General features: G+C 40.9%; 1 protein-coding gene across 1 annotated transcript in view; it reads right to left on the bottom strand.

The window, feature by feature from the left end:
- Positions 1 to 23,134, bottom strand: part of LOC124622930 (cholinesterase 2-like) — a 98,957-nt gene that overhangs the window by 40,843 nt on the left and 34,980 nt on the right. Inside the window, exons 4-6 of the mRNA XM_047148720.1 lie at positions 15,195 to 15,415; positions 3,274 to 3,439; positions 1,001 to 1,179 (exon numbers count right to left, since the gene is read on the bottom strand). Of these exons, the coding sequence (XP_047004676.1) occupies positions 1,001 to 1,179; positions 3,274 to 3,439; positions 15,195 to 15,415 (566 nt within the window). The remainder of the gene's footprint in view (positions 1 to 1,000; positions 1,180 to 3,273; positions 3,440 to 15,194; positions 15,416 to 23,134) is intronic.

Below are 23,134 nucleotides of genomic sequence, written 5' to 3' on the forward strand. Positions count from 1 at the left end.
GGTTGCCAACAATGGTGCAATATGTCACAAGACTTGCTGTATGGCAAGGACGCCGGTGGCGTATTGGTGATGAGTCAAGGCTTCACAATCCACCTGGAAAAAACGTCGTCGCTTGCTATTGGCTGAACAAAACACCACCGCATATTGTAGCGCAGACTTCGTGGACGGTGATTGGTTGAAATCCTCGAGACAGAAACTCTCTTGTGGTAGCAAGCAGAGTCGGATGGAATCCAAACCCAGGTGCGATCGCAAAAGTTAAGTCATTGTATAACTATGTTATGAAACTGAGTCAATCTTTCTGAGATCATATGTTAAAACCTATCTTCAAGTTTGGTACAGAATCTACGTTCAACATCATTATTACTCACGAATGTCCAGTAATTATTTATACGAGTGAGATGTGTAATGCCTCATGTGTAACGTTTAAATTTGTTTCAAGAAGCAGAGCATTCATTAAAATCGTATCCGTTGTAACAAATTTTTGTACTCTTCTCTGAACAATATTCTTGTATTTTTTCATGATCGTAATAGCTACAGTCCCATTTCATGAACGTAATCGCAACCGAGTGTTGTATTCTGCAGCGAGAGGTTATCTTTAGAAGACGCATGGTAGTGCTACAGAAAACTCCAAGGTGTGCCTGACGTAGTACATCAACTACAGCCCTCAAGTGTACGGCTAGGCTGTTACAATCAGCCACCTGTGAAGGGCTCTCTCACTAAAACACATTTAAAGATTAAACAATCTCCTCTCTTGCACCACCTCTCATACGTCATCAGAAACAAATTTAGCAGAGCCTCAAGAGGAGACTTACACACATCTCTTTGTCAGAATCAATAACCTCAACTTGTTGTTCAGAAAACCGCCCTTCCAAGTGCGCAAACCAAGAATGCTTCTTAAATCGGCTCGGATCCTTCACGTTTGGCGAATGATACGGAACTCAGGCTGAAGCTATCCCAGTGTTTCCCTGCCACAGTGGAGCTGCGAATGCCGTATGCTTACATCAATAACAGCTTGCATCTGGTCCATAGAGAAGCCCTCGTCCCCAAAGTAGAATTGCTCCAGTTGTTCCGCTGCACGGGCCCGCTGTTCCTCCGTGGGGAGCGGCAGCTGGGAGCCAACCAGCGCCGTGAAGTTCTCCTTCATGTCGGCGATCCCCGCTTGTGTTAGCAGATTGGACACTGGAACATACGAACACTTTTCTACAAAGAGCCCGCTTTTGTGTGAATCATGGCGCTACATGACTACGCAACGTGTGTCTAACAGCTTCTAAAGCACTCTGCGATAAACAGTTTCTGATTTGTGTAGTGTGTTTGGTTGAAAATCCACACCTACCAACGTTAAACTGACAGGTTGGCCTCGAGGTTTTCTGGAAAGTTTGTAATGGCACCTGGTATTTTGCGTTTATCCTTTTACACAACTGGCCATTAAAATTGCTACACCACGAAGATGACGTGCTACAGACACAAAATTTAGCCGACAGGAAGAGGATGCTGTGATATGCAAATGACTAGCTTTTCGGAGCATTCACACAAGGTTGGCGACGGTGGCAACACCTACAACGTGCTGACATGAAGAAAGTTTCCGACCGATTTCTCATACACAAACAGCAGTTGACCGGCGTTGTCTGCTGAAACATTGTTGTGATGCCTCGTGTAAGGAGGAGAAATGCGTACCATCACGTTTACGACTTTGATAAAGATCGGATTGTAGCCTATCGAGATTGCGGTTTATCGTATCGCGACACTGCTGCTCGCGTTGGTCGAGATCCAATGACTGTTAGCAGAATATGGAATCGGTGGGTTCAGGAGGGTAAAAAAATATGCAACGCCGTGCTGGATCTCAACGGCCTCGTATCACTAGCAGTTGAGATGACAGGTATCTTATCCGCATGGCTGTAACGGATCGTGCAGCCACGTCTCGATCCCTGAGTCAACAGATGGGGACGTTCGCAAGACAACAACCATCTGCACGAAGAGTTCCACGACGTTTGCAGCAGCATGGACAATCAGCTGGAGGACCATGGCTGCGGTTATCTTGACACTGCATCACAGAGAGGAGCGCCTGTGATGGTGTACTCAACGACGAACCTGGGTGCACGAATGGCAAAACATAATTTTTTCGGATGAATCCAGGTTCTGTTTACAGCATCATGATGGTCTCATCCGTGTTTGGCGACATCGCGGTGAACGCACATTGGAAGCGTGTATTCGTCTTCGCCATACTGGCGTATCACCCGGCGTGATGGTATGGGGTGCCATTGGTTACACGTCTCGGTCACCTCTTGTTCGCACTGACGGCACTTCGAGCAGTGGACGTTACATTTCAGATGTGTTATGACCCGTGGCTCTACCCTTCATTCGATCCCTGTGAAACCCTACATTTCAGCAGGATAATGCACGACCGCATGTTGCAGGTCCTGTACGGGCATTTCTGGATACAGAAAATGTTCGACTGCTGCCCTGGTCAGCACATTCTTCAGATCTCTCACCAATTGAAAACGTCTGGTCAATGGTGGCCGAGCAACTGTGTCGTCACAATACGCCAGTCACTACTCTTGATGAACTGTGGTATCGTGTTGAAGCTGCATGGGCAGCTGTACCTGTACACGCCATCCAAGCTGTGTTTGACTCAATGCCCTGGCGTATCAATGCCGTTATTACGGCCAGAGTCGGTTGTTCTTGGTACTGATTTCTCAGGATCTATGCACCCAAATTGCGTGAAAATGCAATCACATGTCAGTTCTAGTATAATATATTTGTCCAATGAATACCCGTTTATCATCTGCATTTTTCTTGGTATAGCAATTTTAATGGCCAGTAGTGTACTTGGCTTGTTAATTCATGCAATACTACAGAAAGAGTCATCACAGCCAAAGGTAATCAGTCTCAACAAACAGAATAAAGGTGAAGTGTGAGGACCTATCCTACGACTGTCAATCAATGACTGGGATTTTACAAGCTCCACCGTCAAATTTGTCAATTAATGCAGTCTGAAACTGAGACGAGCACTATTCTCGGATGCAAATATATCAGAGTGTAAGTTATTCTGGAGTGTGCAATAATCGTACTTTTTTATAAATCAAGTAATTGAGCCAAAACGTAGCAAAGTACTCTGAACTCGATCCAGAATCTCAAAGGAGGCAGGAGAATCCCCACGCCACAATACAATGTATAGATGTAGAATCTGACTGGAGGTTTATAAAAAATGCAAGGAATCATGTATGATACAAGCAGAGGAAATGGAGCCAGGGAATTCACAGTCTTTTTACTTACACATGAGTACGACGGCCCCTTCTCCGGAAGTGACGCCCAGCATGATGGGTACCTGGTTGTAGCTGCCTGCCTCGAGAACGTCCGCTGGAGGCTCGAGGATCACCGCTGAGTCCGACGGCGGTTCCACGACGGGCAGGAACGCCAGCGGCAGTGGACAGCGCTTCTCCTGTACAAGGGGCGCAATGTTCTTAGAATCAAAGATATTAACTACTCATGGGTCTAAATAAGAGCGGTTCGGCATAACTGTATACGAGGTATTGTATTGGTTCTTTTATGTATTGTTATTTATATGTTACGAAACGTTGGAGTTAGTGTTATTCTGGCCGCTTCACAACTGGAAAATTATTTACGCCAGTGACTTAGTTGTGGTACTTCTCGCAGTTAGTTTACCCGACACGTTGTTTTTGTATTAAAAGACACCACCCACTGACAGAATGGCTGCAATTATTACTGCAGTTGAATTTTATTAGTTATTTGATTTATTTTAGTGAAATTGTACCGTTTAGGGGATTCTCGTAGATTCCGTTAAGCGGTAATCAAAATAATATACTGAAGTCATTTTACTAAAATTTGAATCAATATTGGAAAAAACTGATTACTTTTACTGTATCAAAGGAAGAATCGCTAATCAAGAGAATTCTGCTACGTTTACTTTGTTTTTATTTGTCAAAATTAGCAAATGTTAAGACATTTATTACGACTCTGGGCCGTTATCATTTAGAACAATGGCGTTGACCTCTGCACCAACGTTCCCCTATAAAATTTGCATAAAAACGTTGATATTGAAGCTTCATGAATATAGGAGTTGGTACATATAAAACTTTACATCACTTTTAAGTAATATTTGATTATATTTAGGCTACATATTAAATGAAACTTTACACGTTTTCGTGCCTCGTCACAAGATGGCATCTCACACTATGAAGAAACAAAAGGGAAGAGAAAGCGATCGTTTTGCAAAAGGTACAGAGATTGCAGTTACATTCGCAGATCATATTAATTGATTACAGTCTTTGTTGTTTTTCTGTGATAGTATTCATTTCGTTATGACATCAGTTTTGTTATATTTGCGAAGTTATTCAGTATCATTTTTATCACATTATGTGGTGTACTGCCACAGTATCACCTGAAACAGAAAACTTTCTAAAGTAATGAGAAAGCAAACACGTTATGTACGATACCGTATTACTATAACAAACTACAAGAAAGATATCATTTTTCAGAATGACTAGTATTCATTGGTTAGCATTTACTCCTAATCTCGTACTGTACGGGATATTCCAGATTATACTATGAGATGTTTTGTAATCAAAATTCTAAGTAAGGAGATGTAGTGCTCCATTGTTTCTGATTTGGTTCCTCTGTTGTTTCTAATATGAAGCGTATATCTTCCACTAGTATTGTCAAAAGACGCAAATTGTATACTTTTTGCCAGGGATACAAGCTTGGGATTGTGAAATATAAAGCATTAGACCTGTCAGAAAGGAAGACAGCTAAATTAAACAACATTAGGAAAAGGACTGCATAAAAATATAAAATTTTACAGTCTGACGAAAGTATGTAAGCTAAAGTCAATGGATGATATTAATACAAAATAAATGATGGCGCCTATAAGTGCCAGAAAGCAAATGGTAAGGACTGATTTAATTCAGTGTTAATTATGGATGGGGAATGCTGCTTTATTTTATACTGCTACATATTTTTATATGTGTTGGAAGCAAAAGAATATCATTCAGAACTGGAAGAAGACAAATCTAACATCATCGTACGAATAAGAGGAGAAAAACAGTTTGATATAATTAAGAGCAATAGAACTACTTGACGAAACTTGCAAACTATAATTTGGAATTATTAACAGCAGAGTGAAAGCAACAACTGAATATTTACTTAGTGACGAACAAGTGATAGTCTGCGAAGTACATTTAACTAGTCACACTATTTTAATTTAACTACAAGTTAATGAAAAACAAAGAGAGTTTAGCCAAGGATCACAGTATTTTTAAAATCTGAGAAGACTTTCGATAATTTTTTAAGAATTATCTATGGTATATAATGGATTATAAACGATATTTCTGAAATTTTATGTCAGCAGTTCAGAGCCAGTCCGAAAATATATTGTGTGTGCAGGTTTTAGTTGGAAACTAAAAGACTTAATCCATACAAACAAAAGAAGTGAGATCGAATTTGGTGTATCTTTCATTCTATTTAATACTTAAACACTGTAGCATAGCTGACTGACATATCAGTATTAAAACCATTTGTTTACGCTGAATACCTTACACCTGTTTCAAGGGAAGAAAATGTACTGCAGCTAGCTGTTCATTAATTGAATAACATTTATTACAAATGTAATTTATAAATTCTTGTGCAGAAAACCTGAACTATAGCTTTTATAGGAAAGTACCCATCATAGATTAAAATTTGTCATTAAACTAAAATAATAGAACAAGTCAAACATTTCAAATATTTAGGATGTGATGTAACGTGAAATTATGACAAAGCAATATACAAAATAAAGTTAGTACACTTAGTAAAATTTGAAGAACAATCAGCAGCTTTTTAATAAAACTCTCAAACCTAGGGAAACCTACAATATTAAAGTGTTATAAGACTGTTTCCCTAGTGATACTATTTTATGGAAGTGAATCATGGAGGGCGAACAAGTACTAAGAAATGCATAATCAAATATGGAGAAGAGCTTTCTAAGAAGTGTCAAGAAACGTGAAATAATCAGAATGAAAAATATTGATAACAGAAATGAGTTAAACATTTGCAGTGTAAAAGAAAAGTCAGAGTAAAATAGGAGAAATTTGACTGAACATATACAATGAATGGGTCATGGTGGATTGCTAGTAAAAATAAATACAAGCAAATCGAAAGAAAAGAGATGGGAATAACGAGAAGCGGTAAATAAGCTAAAACAGAAAGTGAAGAAGCCGAGTTAAACGATAAGTATAGGGATAAAACGTTGGCCAGTCCTCTTACTGAAGAGACAGTTAATTAAATATTTGAAAGCATTGACAGGTCGTTCAAAACAAATGGATTACAGCTAACTTTTATAAGACTGAGCATGTACCAATTCAACAATACTCATAGAACTTCTCAAGTCATTACAGTTGTGTATCCAAACAATGAAATACAAGAAATAGATAGGCGAAGTGTTAAGTTTTTGGGAAAACAATCAGGGCAAATCCTTAGATGAAAACCCACAGCGTGTTTTAATTAAACATCTTACATCAGGCACTTTTGCTGGCCAAATGATATTTATTAATGTAAATTCAAAACAGATGAATTCAGTGTATTATGTTATTTATGGATTCTTGCGATACTTTTTGGTAGAACAATGCCATATTTAAGGTTAAATACAAGTACATTCTTTTTGCTCAACATGATCCTGTTTATTTCGAACTAGTTTTCGTCTTATTAGGCCATCTTCAGGAAACAGCTGGCTTGCATCTGGAAGGGACATTGGTTCTTGTTGTTGTTATGGTCTTCAGTCCTGAGACTGGTTTGATGCAGCTCTCCATGCTACTCTATCCTGTGCAAGCTTCTTCATCTCCCAGTACTTACTGCAACCTACATCCTTCTGAACTTGCTTAGTGTAGTCATCTCTTGGTCTCCCTCCACGATTTTTACCCTCCACGCTGCCCTCCAATGCTAAATTTGTGATCCCTTGATGCCTCAGAACATGTCCTACCAACCGTTCCCTTCTTCTTGTCCACTTGTGCCACAAACTCCTCTTATCCCCAAGTCTATTCAATACTCTTAGGTAAACAAATATTATAGGCGAAGATGCAATCACCTGCATCTAACTTGTTTCTTATCTTTGAAAGTACACTTTACACAATAAATAATGTTAAGGACAATAAATAATTAATCTACACAATATCACAGGTTAAATGGTTATAAAGCCTTTCTTTACACTACAAGTATGAATTAAAAATGTCTTCATTCAAAAATTTTCGTGTTTTATTAACTACACGATGCATTTCGGACGCCATGGGGCCATCCTCAGGCGTAAGTTGTCTTACTACAAGATTTATTTTTGCTCTTGAACGAGGTGAATTGCACGTTCCTCTCATGAAAAGGTTTGATGTTATGTTATGAATTTCGGACATCAAATACCGAAAAATGTGCAAAACAGTGTAAACTTACCACATAATTAAAGAAAAGCGTTTTTAACTTTTTAACACCACCATACATTGGTTTCTTCATCCTTTTAATGCATATCACTTCACTCAAGAGGTACATTTCCATAAACTCTTTTGTTAACTCTTCAAAGATATTATTGTATATGGCATGATCGAAGATGAATTTATCTGTAGTCAGTGCTTTTGCAGAAAGAACTGAATAATGGTAGTAGCTCTTCAGTCTTCTCTTTTGTTCCATCAAAGAGCAGCAAGTTATCATCAACATATCTCTGGTAAAATATTATTTTCCTTTTGAGTCTTTTGTTTTCTTTACAGAACTTAATTTCCAGATGGCTGAGAAAGATATCAGCCAGGAAACTAGATATACTACTGCCCATGGCAAGACTCTCTTTCTGCTGGTACACTTTTTCATTAAATGTTAAGTAATTGTTTGACAATATTAGCTGCAATATGTCCTTGATTTCTGATATTTCTGCAATTAACAATTTTTTATGTTGTACTAATTTTTCAGTTGGCACATTTGGAAATGGTTAGTTACAGCAAACGTGGCAAACCTGGCACCAGCAGGAATTTCAATATCTTGAATTTTATGTTCTTATCTGAGTGTGACTTATCAAAAGTATAGTACTGCTTCAGACTTTCATCAAGCAGATGAGAGACTTTGGAGGCAGGTGTACTGTTAGAATTAATAATAGGCATCAATGAAACATGAGGTTTATGTGTCTTAGGTTGTGCTCTCAGTCTTGTGGTTGTGGGACTCATTAAAATGCATGTTTTTGCTTGCAGCGCAATAGTATTAAGTATCCGAAGCTTTAATCTCATTTGTCACTCAAATACTGAAACACAGGTCCCCATGTAGCAGTTATGTAAGATGGCAAGGGCTATGCCCTTACATGACGTCATTAAAGATCACCTAACTCATGTTGAGTGAACAGTAGGGCTGAACAAAAATGACTGACAAGGCACAATGCATCTTGTAGAGGGTATAGTATGGACGTATTGTTATAATTAATGTTGGGTGATGGTTTTAAAGTAATTCACACGAGATGAAAACCTTGTGGAAACACATCGATTTACTGGAGGCTAGTTTATCCCAGGGAAGTATTCGAGTTGACCGTGGCTGGCTGGGGAGCGGCAAAGGGAAGTAGCAATAGGCAGCTTAGGGCGGCTCAAGTTCTGAGAAAGCGGTAATGGGGCGTGGCCTCCAGCTGCCTTAAGATGAGTGACAGTGAGTAGGTGGTTGACCCCATGCTGGTGTACCAGGAAGCAGACGGAGAACTTGTACGCCTGTTGATAAATATCCGTCATCCTGTTTTAAGTGAAACATGCGAGTAAGCCGCACAAAGCTAAGGTGGAGCGATCAATAGAGGCCAAAATATGTGTGTTCGTGACTATAGCAACTTCACACTGAATTCACGGTCCACAGAGTCTGAAGTAAATCAGGTGAAGAGCGACAGAATGAAATACGCCGGCCTCTGATGGGAACATAGGACCAAGGAATTTGAAGTACTCTCCTGGGAGTCAGAATTCCGGAAAAATTGGTGTTTTTTGCAGACTCTAACCTTGATGGGTGGCCTGGGAGGAGCTAAATAGCAGAAGTTGAGAGGAAGGGAAATTTTGTGGGAATTTGTTCACTTCCCAGAGCAGGCATTGGTCGGCACTGGGAAGTGATGCATAATTAACGCGACTTGCACTGCAATTGGCGTGAGTGATTTTGCTGGTGGGGAAACAGAGGCGAAGAGCAGACTGGGAGAAGTCCCTGTAGTGGTCTTCCATTCCCAGCTTGCCTAGAGTGCGGACGTGGCGTTCTTTACTCAGCTTGCCTGAGAAAGAGTGAGCATCTCTGCAGTTTAGGACTTAGCAAATGGAACGATTGAGCTTGGAGATAATAAGTTTTGGTTCAGCTATGTGAAGAGCAAGATAGCTAGGAGTGAATAGATGAGCGCAGCCTTGCAGCACCACGAGGTCGTCTGACGTCCGCACAATGACACACCTCTGCCACGCTGTATTCGGTGATATTGCGCCTGCTCCAGCCACTGATTAATTTGTTGGATCATGTCAGCAAAGTTTCCTCGAGGGTTTCATGGGCCGTATATTGTAGAATTCTTCTCGCACCTCGCATTACGCCTGGGTCAGTCGATAGGAATTACTTTTGAGTTATCGCACTTTACTCCACGCAAACGCAATTTATTACCACTGCCTGATAGGAGAGTCTTGTAATGTGATGATTGAAGGTCGGGAGTTAAAATAAATTTGTGCTAATCGACTGCATCGGTTTTAAATCAAGTAGTTGAAATCCCAAGTCACTTTCTTAATTAATTTTATGTTCAACATTTGCATCTGGTGTTCAATAGCTGAATATAACATCAATGTGCACCCCTTTTTAATTAAAAGTGATCAATTCTGAATCAATTAATGTCAACACTGCCACCGCAGTTCAATCAGGAGTCACTGGGCCTTATTACTTTTTTTTGCGTTATCCGATATTGCGGCAGTTTTGCACTCTCTGTTGATCCGTTAGTCAATTAGCTGTGGAGAACACACGCCAAAACCGGATAAGTGACGGGTGGGGTGTTACAGTTAGGTAGTTGGGAGTTCTTCTTTCATACGTAATTACTTAAATAAGAGATTGGAAGTTACTTTTAAGTGTTTCTTGTTGCTGTACATATAAGTGTAATTACATTAGTGTCAGTATTAGTACCGTGTGAAATAAGGCAAAAGAGCATAAAAAGTGTATTTTCTTAGTGTGCCTAGTCGTAATTTTAGGTCTGCATTTAGGTGCATCAATCTTATGAAAAATGTAACATAAATTTCTATTACATTTGTTTCAATCTGTCTATCGGTAAAATCGATCAGCCATGTGTGATAAGTGCGGATTTTTTCGCAGATTATGTAAACAGTGAGTGTTTTGCGAAAATTGCATGTTAAAGTTTAATTGGGGTGGTTACAGTGGGGGAGAGAATGGAGTGATCAGTGGGTCTCTTCATGGAACTGTCTGTCATGCTAGGAAGGCCGGAAAATCGAGGAACAGGGGGCGAGTATTTGCGTCAGCCAGGCAGAGTTAGAAAAACGGAAATTTGAGTTACAACAGCTGAACGGAAAAAAGAGAAGGGGTGCTGGAAAAAGTGGTAAGATTTGAGTTATAACAGCTGAACGGAAAAAGAGAAGGGGTGCTGGAAGAGGTGGTAAGGAGAGGGTGAGCAGGGGAAATTTCGAAATGCTGCTAAGCAATAGATTTCTCTTGCTACCGAATTGGAGAATGGAGAACTTCACACCGATGTTGTGAAATGTAGGGTAGAGCAGAATAACGTTAAGAAAATTACAGATAAGTCACGTGAAACACAAGTAGCAATTATGCGAGGGATGTAAAACAGCAGCTACAGGAAAAATTATGTTCTGAGTACCAGATCACAAGCTTTGTGAAACCAAGTGCTAGTATTGTACAGGCAACAGAAAATTTGGGACAAATGTGTAAGGCTGTCAACAAAGAAGACCAGATGTTGTTAGCTGGGGGAGCTCGAAAGAGTCTGGCTAAAAACAAAAAAACAAAAAACAAAAAAAGACTGTATTAAGGGTGACCTGGACGAAACAGGAGCAGCTAACAGCGACAAACGCGGGTTCTGTGGAGGTTCTCTGGCTCCATGACCAGCCCTGGGTTTGCCATAAGGCGAGCGGTCGTAAAGCTGAGAGGAGTCCTTCGGATGGGTGAAAAATCTCGTACTGATGCTGTTCCAATAGTTGCTATATGAAGATGGGTAGATTCTTACCTCGGTTTACATCTGAATGGGAAGAGTAAGAATAAATTAGTAGATCTATTAGCAGAAAACACAAGGGTGCCCTCCAGTACGCAGAGGCATATTCCTGTGGTCAAGTGAGACACTGAGTTTACATCAGAACAAAATTTAGTCACAAAGCATTAAAGGGAATTAAATCGACAGAAACTACCAGTTTGTCTTGTAATAACTCAGGGAAAAGTGAACTCAATGTGCTTCATCATGATATTAGGGGGTAAAAAATAAAGTAAATGTCTTGTTAATTTGTTTACAAGATTGTAATAGTTGGAAAGGAATTCATGTCATTTGCCTGTCTGAACACCATATAACTAGAGGGATGGAAATTACAATAGTAAGTGATTATGAGGTAACTGTATACCCATGTAGATACCATATGGATAAAGGAGGAGTTGTTGGATTCATAAGAAAATGATGTAAACACAAAAATATAGAGATAAGTAAGTTCTGTATCTATCAGGATATAAAATCATGTGCTTGTGAGTTACTTCTGGGAAATGTAATATTTACTTTTGTGACAGTATGCAGGTCTCCACTAGTTACTTATGAAGTTATCATGAAAAAATGTTGATGAATTACTGTCCCTTCTGTCAGACAGAAAGAAGAGATCAATTCCTGAAGGATCCTAGCAGGAAAGTAATCTGGACGTGCTTTTAACCATTTATAAATAGGATACATAAAATTTACCTACCGGTGTTGCTCAAGATAGCAGCATCCTTGCAGGTAATGCATCATTCAGCTAGCAGAAGTTAAAGAGACGCATGCCTATCTGGAGGTAAACGAATGTCAGCGGTGTGGAGTATTGTTAAAAGAGAGAGTACTATAAAAGGAAGGATATGTATACGGATATTTTTAACTATTACTTTTTAAAAATAGATGAGAAAATGGTGCAAGTAGTTCAGAAGAGAAAGCTAAATAGTAGACTGAAGAAGCAATACAGAGGACATTTTGTGAAATAAGAATTAATCTCACACATCCATATGAAATAAGGAAGATAAAGGTGAATGTAAATAGGAAAAGTTCGCATTGGCGTGAGGGCACTGTTTCCAATAAGACACTAAACTGTTGTGTCTCTTCAATATGTAATGTTATTTAATGCATTATTAACTCAGAGTGTTTGCCCAGAAAGAGTGAAATACGCCATTGTTAGGCCTCTCTATAAAAAGAGTGACTCGTCAGATGTCAATGACTATCGCCCGGTGTCACTCCTTACATAATTTTGTGTACCAATGTGATACCTGGCCAAACACAGTTTGGTTTTCAAAAGGACTATTCTGCTGAGTCAGCAATTTGTACACTAACTGAGTACATAATAAGATCTTTTAATGATAAAACATCACCAAGTGCGATCTTCTGTGACTTATCGTAGCCATTTAATTGTGTCAGTCATAATATTTTATTGAGGAAGTCAATTTTTTATGGAATATGTAGTTCAGCACATGCCTGGTTCAGTTCTTATTTAGGAAATAGAACGCAAAAAGTTATCTTAGGCTGTTTGAGTAATACAAACTCGGTCACTACGTCACCTGTACTGGGAGAGATTGCAATGGGAGTAACATAGTGTTCGATCACTAACCCACTACTGTTATTGTTTATGTTAACGATCTGCCATTTTATTTGAATCAGAAAGAAGCGTTACAGTAGACCTTTTATAGAAGATACAAGCATTGTTGTGAAGCTGAGCAAAGAAGTATTAACAGAGGAAATAGTGTTGCACAAATGGGCTAGCTTTAAGCTCTGATAAAACGCAGGGTACGCAGTTTTGTACTGTCAAAAATTGCTCACCTGTTAACCTAGTTTACCAACAAGAAGTAATAAAAAGGTTAGGTATGCTTATGTTAAAAACTTCGACTGTAAAAACCATGTAGTGGACCTGCTAAACGATTAGGTTCGGTTACTTTTGCCAAAAGAATAAACGCCAACTTTGGTGTAAAGAAATTGTTAAGTTATATGGCATATTTTCGTTCACTGATGTCTTGTGAAATGATAGTCTCGGACAATTCTTTATTGAGGCAAAAAAGTAACTGGAAACATTCACCACAGTGTCACAGTACGTTTATTCACTTACGAAAATTTGTTTTCAGCGACACATGTAAGTCTCACAGTAACAGAGATATTCACAAGTTTGAATATAGGGAAAAATAATCCCCCTTCCCTTATAATGGATTTAACCTTGCCGCAGAAAGGGATGAAATATGCAGCTATAAAATTCTTTCACAAGTTACCCATGGAAATAAAATTCCTGACAGATAGCAGAAGTGCTTTTAAAAGTGGATTAAAGAGGTTTCTCCTCAACGACTCCTTCTACACCATAGAGAAATTTATGATCAAAGGTAAAGAGTCATTAATAAAGACCTGTAAATGGCCAGCATACGGCTACACATTTTTTTAAAACATTAATTGTACATAAGTAGCCATTAAAATTGCTACACCACGAAGATGACGTGCTACAGACTCGAAATTTAACCGACAGGAAGAAGATGCTGTGATATGCAAATGATTAGCTTTTCAGAGCATTCACACAAGGTTGGCGCCGGTGGCGACACCTACAACGTGCGGTTTCTCATACACAAACAGCAGTTGACCGGCGTTCCCTGGTGAAACGTTGTTGTGATGCCTCGTGTAAGGAGGAGAAATGTGTACCATCACGTTTCCGACTTTGATAAAGGTGGATTGTAGCCTATCGCGATTGCGGTTTATCGTATCGCGACATTGCTGCTCGCGTTAGTCGCGATCCAATGACTGTTAGCAGAATACGGGTTCAGGATGGTAATACGGAACGCCATGCGGTTACCCTTGACGCTGCATCACAGACAGGAGCGCCTGCGATTGTGTACGTGTACTCAACGACGAACCTGGGTGCACGAATGGCAAAACGTCATTTTTTCGGATGAATCCAGGTTCTGTTTACTGCATCATGATGGTAGCATCTGTGTTTGGCGACATCGCGGTGAACGCAAATTGGATGCGTTTATTCGTCATCGCCATACTGGAGTATTAACCGGCGTGATGGTATGGGGTGCCATTGGTTACACGTCTCGGTGCCGGCCGAAGTGGCCGTGCGGCTAAAGGCGCTGCAGTCTGGAACCGCAAGACCGCTACGGTCGCAGGTTCGAATCCTGCCTCGGGCATGGATGTTTGTGATGTCCTTAGGTTAGTTAGGTTTAACTAGTTCTAAGTTCTAGGGGACTAATGACCTCAGCAGTTGAGTCCCATAGTGCTCAGAGCCATTTGAACCATTTTACACGTCTCGGTCACCTCTTGTTCGCATTGACGGCACTTTGAACAGAGGACGTTACATTTCAGATGCGTTATGACCCATGGCTCTACCCTTCATTCGATCCCTGCGAAACCCTACATTTCAGCAGGATAATGCACGACCGCATGTTGCAGGTCCTGTGCGGGCCTTTCTGGAACCGAAAATGTTCTACTGCCGCCCTGGCCAGCACATTCTCCAGATCTCTCACCAATTGAAAACGTCTGGTCAATGGTGGCCGAGCAACTGGCTCGTCACAATACGCCAGTCACTGCTCTTGATGAACTGTGGAATCGTGTTGAAGCTGCATGGCCAGCTGTACCTGTACACGCCATCCAAGCTGTGTTTGACTCAATGCCCAGACGTATCGGAGGTGGTTGTTCTGGGTACTGATTTCTCAGGATCTATGCATCCAAATTGCGTGAAAATGTAATCACATGTCAGTTCTAGTATAATATATTTGTCGAATGAATACCCGTTTATCATCTGCACTTCTTCTTGGTGTAGTAATTTTAAAGGCCAGTAGTGTATTTTATATTAGTTCTGTTTACATGCTGCACATTACAAGTCTGTCGTGATTTTGATCTATGGGAAAAGTAATTAATTTTAACTGTAACTAACTGTGTATTTATTAATTGTGTGTTTGTTTCGAACATATGGTTCTACAGCAATTTGCTGATTAAAATGGTATCCATGTTTTGCTCTAGGAAACAATTCACTTACGAAATCCGTGAGTGCGATAGAGTCGTCATCGGTGAGGTCTGTGTAGTTGGCGGCGCGAAGGAAGGCAGCCAGCCGCACGTCGTCGTCGTCAGTGTGGTTATCGCCCTGCGCCTGGAAGCCGAGCGCCTCCGCCATCCGGTACGCCCTCTCGCGGGGTTTGTCTGTCAGCGCCCAGGGTGTCGTTGCTACCCCACTCTCCATGCTCACTCCACTGAAGAGTCCTGCAGAGAAATTTCACCAAAGATAGAACACTCCCACAATGAAACAGAAACGAACTAAGGTAATACTATACTGCTCTGTATTAACTGCTCGGAACATTTTTAAAGGGCTAGACTGTGTTTGTCAGGCTATTATATCAGAACAGATACCTACCTTTTGAGAACAACAGTCTCTTGAGATCGGCCTCCCTCGGAAAATAGGAACATACTCTAATTTGTCCGAAATTTAAAAAGAGAGACGGAGCACAAATCTCTTGATGTAAGAGGAAGTGGGTGTTAGTGAAGGCACCCACCCCAGCATTAACCACAAATGATTTAGGGAAATCGTCAATAGCCTAAATGAGACTGACCAGAAGGGATATGATCTACTGCACGTCTAGGCCCTATACGAGTCCAGCTGCGGTGTCCACACTCCAAACCCAGTTTACTCGATATGGCAGTTCATGTTGAGTGAGGAGGGGCTAATGCTGTTTTCAAAAAAGTTTCTGGATGTCGTAACGAAAACGTCTTGTCATAACATGAGTCACTTATTTTATAGCATTTATTGTAATTTCTCATTTAATGTAAAAGATTGTGTTTTACATTTAATAGAAATAACAGTTTTGATGTCTTTGAGAATGTAGTGGAATATAGTTAAGAAGGAGAAGTTCAAGAGCCTACTAGCACAATCAGAAGCGACGCTCCTACTCGTTGTCGTTATAGATTGCGATAGCGTCGCGTTGAGGGGGACGTACATGAAATTCAGTTTTCAGTTTATTTTTTATTTAGTATTAGAATTCATGGACAGTAAGTTCCCAAAGTTTCAATGCTGAAATCGTACTCGAATGCCTGAAAAATAAATAAATCTGCGACGCCACCTTCCTAACACGGCCACTTTTTGAAGCAATAACGATTCTATGGATTACTTTCAAGTAAACTTGGAGAGCTTACATCTAGATGGCTGTGATATTTACTCTTTGGTTTTATAGATCAACTGTGACAGTGTTCTGAATCTTAGAAACAGTGACAGACCATCTCCTTTGTTTATGAAGAAGCAATTTTTGTTTTACTCCTTGATACTGACGGAGATTTATGTACGTGTATCATGGTAAGGTTGTCAGGCAAAACCTATCCATTGTAAGTGACATGAAAAGTGCAGTATGGGCTACATATTTCCGCATGGTGTCAACAGATGAACATCCCAGTCTTCATCGGTGCCACGTTAGTTGGTGTAAATACACTACTGGCCATTAAAATTGCTACACGACGAAGATGACGTGCTACAGACGCGAAATTTAACTGACAGGATGAAGATGCTGTGATACGCAAATGATTAGCTTTTCAGAGCATTCACACAGGATTGGCGCAGGTGGTGACACCTACAACGTGCTGACATGAGGAAAGTTTCCAACCGATTTCTCATACACAAACAGCAGTTGACAGCGTTGCCAGGTGAAACGTTGTTGTGATGCCTCGTGTAAGGAGGAGAAATGTGTACCATCACGTTTGCGATTTTGATAAAGGTCTGATTGTAGCCTATCGCGATTGCTGTTTATCGTATCACGACATTGCTGCTCGCGTTGGTCGAGATCCAATGACTGTTAGCAGAATATGGAATCGGTGGGTTCAGGAGGGTAATATGGAACGCCGTGCTGGATCCCGATGGCCTCGTATCATTAGCAGTCGAGATGACAGGCATCTTACCGGCATGACTGTAACGAATCGTGCAGCCACGTCTCGATCCCTGAGCCAACTGATGAGGACGTTTGCAAGACAACAACCATCTACACGAACAGTTCCACGACGTTTGCAGCAGCATGGACTATCAGGTCGGAGACCATGGCTGCGGCTACCCTTGACGCTGCATCACAGACAGTAGCGCCTGCGATGGTGTACTCAACGACGAACCTGGGTGCACGAATGGCAAAACGTCATTTTTTCGGATGAATCCAGGTTCTGTTTACAGCATCATGGTGGTCGCAACCGTGTTTGGCGACATCGCGGTGAACGCAAATTGGAAGCGTGTATTCGTCATCGCCATACTGGCATATCACCCGGCGTGATGGTATGGGTGCCACTCGTTACACGTCTCGGTCACCTCTTGTTCACATTGACGGCACTTTGAACAGAGGACGTTACAATTTAGATGTGTTGCAACCCGTGGCTCTACCCTTCATTCGATCCCTACGAAACCCTACATTTCAGCAGGGTAATGCACGACCGCATGTTGCAGGTCCTGTACGGGCCTTTCAGGATACAGAAAATGTTCGAGTGCTGCCCTGGACAGCACATTTTCCAGATTTCTCACCAATTGATATGTCTGGTCAGTGGTGGCCGAGCAACTGTGTCGTCACAATACGCCAGTCACTACTCTTGATGAACTGTGGTGTCGTGTTGAAGCTGCATGGGCAGCTGTACCTGTACACGCCATCCAAGCTGTGTTTGACTCAATGCCCAGTCGTATCAAGGCCCTTGTTACGGCCATAGGTGGTTGTTCTGGGTACTGATTTCTCAGGATCTATGCATCCAAATAGCGTGAAAATGCAATCACATGTCAGTTCTAGTATTATACATTTGTCCAATGAATACCCGTTTATCATCTGCATTTCTTCTTGGTGTAGCAATTTTAATGGCCAGTAGTGTATCTGCAGGCTCAGAGGGATGGCAAGGAGAGGGTTAAAAGTTGTATTCAGGATGTCGTCAAACACACTTACTGGTTTGTGGTCGTTCTTGAACTTCTAAAAAACCTAGAATCCAAATGAGTGAATTCAATCATACCGAAACGATGCCCTAAAACCACATTTTCATGTGCTACGGTTGTCAAAATTGTAACTTATGATGCAGTTCTAGTGCTTAATGATGGAAACGTAGAGAGGATGAAGGTACTGTCTGTCCACGATAAGCTGACGGTCGGCGCGATGGCTGGCGGGAACGGCCGTGCCCCCGCATTATGGATGTTTGGCGGTGAGGAGCGGTGAGGGGAAGGCAGTGTCGGCTGCTGGGTGCAGTGCCGGAACCACTAACCTCGTTTTGCACCTGACACGAAATCGGAGGCTGCACTCGCGGAAATATTGCCAGCTTAAGCGACCTTCTGTCGAATCGGAAATCACGTAATTTATTGCTCGAGAGTTTTACCTGTAACTAATGTATGTTTTATGTATTGGTTTTACAGAGAGTACTCTACTACATTGGCTCCTTACTTAGCTTGCATTTATCACGAATCTCTTGCCCAACGTAAAATCCCGAGTGACTGGAAAAAAGCGCAGGTGACGCCTGTATATAAGAAGGGTAGAAGGACGGATCCTTAAAATTACAGACCAATATCCTTAACATCGGTTTGTTGCAGGATTCTCGAACATATTCTCAATTCGAATATAATGAATTTCATTGAGACAGAGAAGTTGCTGTCCCTGCATCAGCACGGCTATAGAAAGCATCGGTCCTGCGAAACGCTACTCGCCGTTTTTTCACATGATGTCTTGCGAATCATGGATGAAGGGTATCAGACGGATGCCATATTCCTTGACTTCCGGAAGGCGTTTCACTCGGTGCCCCACTGCAGACTCCTAACTAAGGTACGAGCATATGGGATTGGTTCCCAAATATGTGAGTGGCTCGAAGGCTTCTTAAGTAATAGAACCCAGTACGTTGTCCTCGATGGTGAGTGTTCAACGGAGGTGAGGGTATCATCTGGAGTGCCCCAGGGAGGTGTGGTAGGTCCGCTGTTGTTTTCTATCTACATAAATGATCTTTTGAATAGAGTGGATAGCAATGTGCGGCTGTTTGCTGATGATGCTGTGGTGTACGGGAAGGTGTCGTCGTTGAGTGACTGTAGGAGGATACAAGAGGACTTGGACAGGATTTGTGATTGGTGTAAAGAATGGCAGCTAACTCTAAGTATAGATAAATGTAAGTTAATGCAGATGAATGGGAAAAAGAATCCTGTAATGTTTGAATACTCCATTAGTAGTGTAGCGCTTGACACAGTCACGTCGATTAAATATTTGGGCGTAACATTGCAGAGCGATATGAAGTGGGACAAGCATGTAATGGCAGTTGTGGGGAAGGCGGATAGTCATCTTCGGTTCATTGGTAGAATTTTGGGAAGATGTGGTTCATCTGTAAGGAGACCGCTTATAAAACACTAATACGACCTATTCTTGAATACTGTTCGAGCGTTTGGGATCCCTATCAGGTCGGATTGAGGGAGGACATAGAAGCAATTCAGAGGCGGGCTGTTAGATTTGTTACTGGTAGGTTTGATCATCACGCGAGTGTTACGAAAATGCTTCAGGAACTCGGGTGGGAGTCTCTAGAGGAAAGGAGGCGTTCTTTTCGTGAATCGCTACTGAGAAAATTTAGAGAACCAGTATTTGAGGCTGGCTGCAGTACAATTTTACTGCCGCCAACTTACATTTTGCGGAAAGACCACAAAGATAAGATAAAAGAGATTAGGGCTTGTACAGAGGCATATAGGCAGTTATTTTTCCCTCGTTCTGTTTGGGAGTGGAACAGGGAGAGAAGATGCTAGTTGTGGTACGAGGTACCCTCCGCCAAGCACCGTATGGTGGATTGCGGAGTATGTATGTAGGTGTAGATGTAGAAAACAATCAAAAATGAAAGTAGATAAATGTACAACTTTCGACACTATGAATCGAAATTAAAAAAAACTTATTTTTGGAATCTGTTTGCACATTTCATTTATTATACGCAGCACAGCAGTATTGTTTAGAAAGTGTAATTAACTGTACCTGAAAGAATTGTCATAGTGATGTTCACTACAGATCACTGTGATTTGTTTTAGAATCAAGATGATGATGATGATCGTTTGTCATTATCGCTTGAGGGCATGGTATTGATGATAACATCATCGATGGCTATTTCCATTATTCCATCTCGTGTTCAGCGCTCTTGATCCAGCTACTCCACTTTCCTGCAATAGCCTTGTCAGTCCTGTGCATTAACTGAAGGGAAGCAGCATTAACAAGACTGTGCAATCTTTCCTTTGACATGTCACCAGCGACATTGTTCTTCCTGAAACTGTGTTTTATTTTGGCCTATACCAATTCTATCTACTTTGTGGCCACTGCTCTCAGCGGATTTATCCGCAATGTACACTTTCACGGCTGGTTTGTTTTCGTTTATTGTAGATAACAATTGAGCCTTCCTCTCTGAGTCGTTGCAGTTTATTTGCCCGTCTTGCAACCGTTCTAACATCGTAATTCTGAGGTCGTATTTATTAGGCATTCTGTTGAAATTACTTCTGCGGTATGGTGCATTATCCATACGGTCGCAGAATTATATGTAATATTACGAAGGACCATATCTGCTAACCCGCCACCCTCCCGCCGACGTCCGCTAGTTTCGTTGCATTCAGGAGGTTCGCAAGTTAGTGGAAACAGTTCCTTGCATAAGAATTCCTGACAAATTAAAACTCTGCGCCAGATAGCGTTCCCAGGTTCGAGTCTCGGTCTGGCACACAGGAATTTGTAAGGAAGTCCCAAATCAGCGTACACTCCGTTGCAGGCGAAAATTCGTTTTAGGTTCTTCTATCTTGTTTGCAAGTACTTGCCGAATTTGTTTTTTGTCGAAGTTTTTCTCAAACTTACATAAATTGCGATTGTTCCGTACCGGCGCAAAAATATTGTTGTCGAAAAGGAGAATGGCACAAAGACGGGCAGAAATAAATGTACCGTTGGAACCCCTAAAGACACATAATTGACACCACAAGTCAAGGAACTGCGAATGAATTTATCATTCAATTTGTTTCATCAGAATGGACAGTAGTACGATGGTACAGATATCTTTCAGTTTTAGCGGATTTTCTTAATGTCATTGTGAACATAAATGCATTACATCTGTGATAAAATTTGTAAATACTGTTTGCAGAAGTCGAATAGTAATCAACAAGTAGTCTCTTGGTGACATACTGAGGCGCATTTTTGTTTTCTGTTATGGAATACTTGATGATACAATAGACAAAACATGTTCGAAATCTGCATACGACTTCCACTAAGTTTTTAATTTATGTGAAGTCCTCTGATTTTAGTTAATTGGAATAGCGTTTATTGGTGACACCAATATTTACTCCTCTTATATGTTTTTAAATTTTTATTTTTGGATTTCGTCACGCTTTTTATTCACTAATAATAATGCGAGAACAGTGGCGACTGCTCTGGTTTTTAAGAATAACTGCACTTCTGTAACAAGTACTTGTGGGGAGTTCCTGAAATAAACTTGTCCCAGTGGCCTGAATAAGTAAACTTCAGTAAGCTTTTGTTCCAATGTAAGCGCCTCAGCAAGTGCTAACGAAAGTTAGCTGCTAGTGGACGCAAGCCTTTTGTAATACTTCGCATCTAGGGACAGCCTGACGTTTGCAGCGCTAGGAGTCAAATGAATATCTTTCAAGTAGCACCGATTCTCTCCGCTTCTGGTAGCACGAGCGAAATCGTCAAGATATCGTGGCGATTAGAGAGAACTGACTCTAAGATAGGAACTTTCACTCAAGACATATTCAGAAGCATAACCTTCTGTTTGCAGGTGAAAAGTCAATCGAAGATCTGGTAAAGGAAAGAAGACAGAAAACAATAAATCAGAAGCGAAGCCTTGAAGGGAAGGAAGACCCTCAGTACAAATCTGGGAACTTCTGAAGAGATGACATAAGAAAAAAGTTAGGTTGAACTTTAAATTGAATTTCCTGAAAATCGTGTTTTTTGAGCTTTTGTACCCCTTTCTCAGAATCTATGAAGGTTAGATTTATGAAATGTTGTACACTTATTTCAATAAACCCTGTAAATGTTGTCTCAAGAGTAAATTTTGAGATTCTGTGTGTAAGCTGAGATAGGGGGCAAAGTGCTTGGAATTTTGCATGAATTTTATATTATACTTATGGAATTATAGTTAAAAAATTATTAAAATTCTCCTATTCGATATGCTAAAAAAAACCTCATAAGTGAAGTTTACTACATGCAAAGAGATGAAACAGAAAACCAGAGAACATTATGTAAAAATCACTTCAATTGTTTCTGAGAAAAAAGTACATACCTTATTTTTTGAAAATTGTAAATTTGATGCATCTTTTAAATAGTGTGTGCGTTTTTCATGAATGTCCTCCCTTTAAACGGTCAGTAAGCTACACTGTTGAATACGATATCTGATGCATGTGAAGAGCTTCATTTATATTGCTTTGTAGCACGGTATTTTAAAGGAAAGAGGGCGTATGTAGCACTATAACGTGCAATTTTGTTCACTACACTTCGAGCCAAACCAATCTATAGATTCGAAAAATAGGAAACTGATATTAAATGCAGTGCGTGCATTATTTAATATACCAATAAGCCACCACAAACGTCGACGAAGAGGAGGAGGAGGCGGAGGAGATTAGGGTTTAACGTCCCGTCGACAACGAGGTCATTAGAGACGGGGCACAAGCCCGGGTTAGGGCTTTCAACGGAACCATCCCGGCATTCGCCTTAAGCGATTTAGGGAAATCACGGAAAACCTAAATCAGGACGGCCGGACGCGGGTCTGAACTGTTGTCCTCCCGAATGGGAGTCCAGCGTGCTAACCGCTGCGCCAACTCACTCGGTACGAAGAGGAAACTACTACACAAACAATGAAACTTTTTGCCGACACAGAGGTAAAAAAGGGTATGGGGCGAGGGGTGTAGTAATTCATCTAAGTTTCACGGTGAACGAAGATATAATTTTGAGACTTCACGACAATTGGCTCTGGTTGCGTTTG

The sequence above is a fragment of the Schistocerca americana genome, chromosome 7 (assembly GCF_021461395.2).
Source record: "Schistocerca americana isolate TAMUIC-IGC-003095 chromosome 7, iqSchAmer2.1, whole genome shotgun sequence".
Lineage (NCBI taxonomy): Eukaryota > Metazoa > Arthropoda > Insecta > Orthoptera > Acrididae > Schistocerca > Schistocerca americana.